Here is a 4,764-nt window from a genome sequence, read left to right on the forward strand (position 1 = left end):
TCTGTGTGTGCGTGTGTGTATGTGTGTGTGATTGTGTGTGTGTGATATTGTGCATGTTTATGTGTAAGTGATTGTGTGTGTGTGTGCGTTTGTGTGTCTCTGTAGTGTGCGTGTGTGTGTTTGTGTGTGTGTTTTGTGTGTGTGTGTGATTGTGCATGTTTATGTGTAAGAGATTGTGTGCGTGATTGTGTGTGTGTGGGTTTGTGTGTCTGTGTGTGTACTTTTGTGTGTCTGTGTTTGTGTGTTTGTGTGTGTGTGTGTGGTGTGAGTTTGCGACTGTGTGTGTGTAAGTGTGTGTGTGAGGGCTTGTGTGTATGTGTTTGTGTTTGTGATTGTTCATGCGTATGTGTAAGTGATCGTGTGCGTGTGATTGTGTTTGTGTGTTTGCGATTGTGTGTGTATGTTTGAGCGCCTGTGTGTCTGTGTGTGCGTGTGTGTATGTGTGTGTGATTGTGTGTGTGTGTGATATTGTGCATGTTTATGTTTAAGTGATTGTGTGTGTGATTGTGTGTGTGTGTGGGTGTGTGTGTTTGTGTGTCTGTGTATGTGTGTTTGTGTGTGTTGTGTGTGTGTGTGTTTTGTGTTTGTGTGATTGTGCATGTGTATGTATAAGTGATCGTGTGTGTTTGATTGTGTTTAATTGTGTGCGACTGTGTGTGATTGTGTGAGTTTGCGATTGTGTGTGTGTGTGTATGTGTTAGTGTGTCTGTGTGAATGCTTGTGTGTATGTGTGCGTAATTGTGTGCGCGTGAGATTGTGCATGTTTATGTGTAAGTGATTGTGTGTGCGTTTGTGTGTCTGTGTGTGTGCGTATTTGTGAGTCTGTGTATGTGTGTTTGTGTGTGTGTGGTGTGTGTGTTTGTTTTGTGTGTGTGTGTATGCTTGTGTGTGTGTGAGAGTGCTTGTGTGTATGTGGGTGTGATTGTGTGTGTGTTTGTGATTGTGCATGCGTATGTGTAAGTGATCGTGTGTGTGTGCGATTGTGTGTGTATGTCTGAGCGTCTGTATGTCTGTGTGTGCGTGTGTGTATGTGTGTGTGATTGTGTGTGTGTGTGATATTGTGCATGTTTATGTGTAAGTGATTGTGTGTGTGCGTGTGTGTGTTTGTGTGTGTGTTTTGTGTGTGTGTGTGATTGTGCATGTTTATGTGTAAGAGATTGTGTGCGTGATTGTGTGTGTGTGGGTTTGTGTGTCTGTGTGTGTACTTTTGTGTGTCTGCGTTTGTGTGTTTGTGTGTGTGTGTGTGGTGTGAGTTTGCGACTGTGTGTGTGTAAGTGTGTGTGTGAGGGCTTGTGTGTATGTGTTTGTGTTTGTGATTGTTCATGCGTATGTGTAAGTGATCGTGTGCGTGTGATTGTGTTTGTGTGTTTGCGATTGTGTGTGTATGTTTGAGCGTCTGTGTGTCTGTGTGTGCGTGTGTGTATGTGTGTGTGATTGTGTGTGTGTGTGATATTGTGCATGTTTATGTTTAAGTGATTGTGTGTGTGATTGTGTGTGTGTGGGTGTGTGCGTTTGTGTGTCTCTGTGTGCGTGTGTGTGTTTGTGTGTCTGTGTATGTGTGTTTGTGTGTGTTGTGTGTGTGTGTTTTGTGTTTGTGTGATTGTGCATGTGTATGTGTAAGTGATTGTGTGCGTGATTGTGTGTGTGGGTTTGTGTGTCTGTGTGTGTGCTTGTGTGTCTGTGTATGTGTGTTTGTGTGTGTGTCGTGTGTGTGTGTGTGTTTTGTGTGTGTGTGTGTGTGTGTTTGTGTGTGTGTGTGTGTGCGTCTGTGTATGTGTGTGTGATTGTGTGTGTGTGTGATATTGTGCATGTTTATATGTAAGTGATTGTGTGTGTGATTGTGTGTGTGTGTGCGTTTGTGTGTCTCTGTAGTGTGCGTGTGTGTGTTTGTGTGTGTGTTTTGTGTGTGTGTGATTGTGCATGTTTATGTGTAAGTGATTGTGTGCGTGATTGTGTGTGTGGGTTTGTGTGTCTGTGTGTGTGCTTGTGTGTCTGTGTATGTGTGTTTGTGTGTGTGTCGTGTGTGTGTGTGTTTTGTGTGTGTGTGTGTGTGTGTTTGTGTGTGTGTGTGCGTCTGTGTATGTGTGTGTGATTGTGTGTGTGTGTGTGTGTGATATTGTGCATGTTTATATGTAAGTGATTGTGTGTCTGATTGTGTGTGTGTGTGTGTGCGTTTGTGTGTCTCTGTAGTGTGCGTGTGTGTTTGTGTGTGTGTTTTGTGTGTGTAATTGTGCATGTTTATGTGTAAGTGATTGTGTGCGTGATTGTGTGTGTGTGTGTTTGTGTGTCTGTGTATGTGTGTTTGTGTGTGTGTGTCGTGTGTGTGTGCGTTTTGTGTGTGTGTGTGTTTGTGTGTGTGTGTGTTTGTGTGTGTGTGTGTTTGTGCGTGTGTGTGTGTGTGTGTGTGTGTTTGTGTGTGTGTGTGTGGTGTGAGTTTGCGACTGTGTGTGTGTAAGTGTGTGTGTGAGGGCTTGTGTGTATGTGTTTGTTTTTGTGATTGTTCATGCGTATGTGTAAGTGATCGTGTACGTGTGATTGTGTTTGTGTGTTTGCGATTGTGTGTGGATGTTTGAGCATCTGTGTGTCTGTGTGTGCGTGTGTGTGTGTGTGATTGTGTGTGTTTGTGATATTGTGCATGTTTATGTTTAAGTGATTGTGTGTGTGATTGTGTGTGTGTGTGTGTGTGCGTTTGTGTGTCTCTGTGTGCGTGTGTGTGTTTGTGTGTCTGTGTATGTGTGTTTGTGTGTGTTGTGTGTGTGTGTGTTTTGTGTGTGTGTGTGATTGTGCATGTGTATGTGTAAGTGATTGTGTGCGTGATTGTGTGTGTGGGTTTGTGTGTCTGTGTGTGTGTTTGTGTGTCTGTGTATGTGTGTTTGTGTGTGTGTGTCGTGTGTGTGTGCGTTTTGTGTGTGTGTGTGTTTGTGTGTGTGTGTGTGTGTGTGTTTGTGTGTGTGTGTGTTTGTGCGTGTGTGTGTGTGTGTGTGTGTGTGTGTGTGTGTGTGTGTGTGTGTGTGTGTGTGTGTGTGTGTGTGTGTGTGTGTGTGTGTGTGTGTGTGTGTGTGTGTGTGTGTGTGGTATGTTCATATGCATGTGGTTGTGTGTCTACGACAGAGAGAGAGAGAGAGAGATGGGTTGAGAGGGAGAGAGAGCGAGCGAGTGAGAGAGAGAGAGAGGGATAGAGGGAGAAAAAGAGAAAAAGAGAGGGATATATATATATATATATATATATATATATATATATATATATATATATAGATAGATAGATAGATAGATAGATAGACACACACACACACACACACACACACACACACACACACACACACTCACACCCACACACACACACACACACACACACACACACACACACACAGATAGAGAGAGAGAGGAGAAAACCTAACCTAATTGAGCGCACCTGTTTGTGGGAGCATACTTTGCGTGTTTTTGAGTTTTAGCACGTTGCCATACACGTATGTGAGAGCGTGAGGGATACGATCACATACCCAAGACCGCAAAAAAGTCTTTTTAATTTCTGCATTGGACTTAATAAGTGTAGCTCTCATCAACATTCTCTTGATTTTCAGCAATTCAAAGAAATTAAATGGGATGTTGTTTTTTTCTGAAAAACATTATCAGACAATTTCGTAAATTGAAATCAATAAAGAACAGAGATTTGTGTCACGCCGAAATTGCATATGGAAGAGAAAAATTTTGTCGTTTTGAGGATTGATATTTTTTAAAACTGCTAACGCATAGTGGGAAAACGACGTCTGAGCAAAACTTCGGGTTTCATGATTTCGCTTTAGTTACTGTAAGCTGTCTCTAAAACTCAGGGAACTTAAAGATTCATAAAAAGCGTATTATTACTAGGGAAACTAGTTTAAGCTTTGACTTTAGGTCCTATAACTTATGACCCAAGTTGTAATTGAAGCCTCTTTTTGATTATTAAGGAGTTTTTATTCTCGAGATTAGTTTTGGTCACGCGTGATTTTACCTCGTGTGAAATTAGCAAATGGTTTTCACCTGCTTTTTCTGTAGATAATTATTTCTAATGTTGATAATTCACAGCAACTGAAAAAAACTTTTGGAAACAATTATTTTTAATTCCAATAAATTAGACAACTTGCTTTAGTTAAAAGTTTTGTCCTTAAAATTTTTCATTTAGTTTTTTTAAACTACCTGTCTCCGAAGCGGCACTAGCTTTTATGACAATATACCTGCTATGTTTAAAATTTTGTCCCTTATGACCCTTGCTTAACCTTCCTTGAACCAAATGTCTGGGTTGGAACACTTGATATACTTTGCGCTGCAAACCGCGATTCGGCTTGTCATAATCATCAGAGTTTTTAGTATACAAAGGATTATTGCAGCTGATTGCGCAGTTGCAGGCCAACTAATTTAAGATATAGACGGACACATCGAAAAACACTAACTCGATTATTATATAATTGGATTACATTTGATGCCAGTTAAATTTTACGGTACCGCAGAAACATTAAGCATCATATCGTTCAATAATTTGTTTTCAAGTACCGTTTGTTTTGATTATTTTAGAAGTTGAATCTGGGTCCAGGAAGGTACAATTCGAGGGACTTCATTCAGGAGCTTTCAGACAGGGTGCATTCGGCCAGGGGAATTCTCAACCTTTACGAACAGCGATTCCACGACACATCTAAAGTTAGTTTATAAAGCAATAGGGATACTATCACTGAATTAATCAGAAGGCAAAAAGCTTAAAATATATCAAGAAAGATATTAAAAAAATCA

At 40.9% G+C, this 4,764-nt stretch overlaps 1 protein-coding gene across 1 annotated transcript in view; it reads left to right on the plus strand.

Annotated features, from left to right (window-relative positions):
- The window catches only part of LOC142346772 (ciliary microtubule-associated protein 2-like), a 13,775-nt gene extending 9,011 nt beyond the window's left edge, over positions 1 to 4,764 (plus strand). The window contains exon 4 of the mRNA XM_075398889.1: positions 4,552 to 4,764. Coding sequence (XP_075255004.1) covers positions 4,552 to 4,686 — 135 coding nt within the window. The 3' untranslated portion in view covers positions 4,687 to 4,764. The remainder of the gene's footprint in view (positions 1 to 4,551) is intronic.

Source organism: Convolutriloba macropyga, chromosome 1 (assembly GCF_964194025.1).
Source record: "Convolutriloba macropyga chromosome 1, txConMacr16.3, whole genome shotgun sequence".
NCBI lineage: Eukaryota > Metazoa > Xenacoelomorpha > Acoela > Convolutidae > Convolutriloba > Convolutriloba macropyga.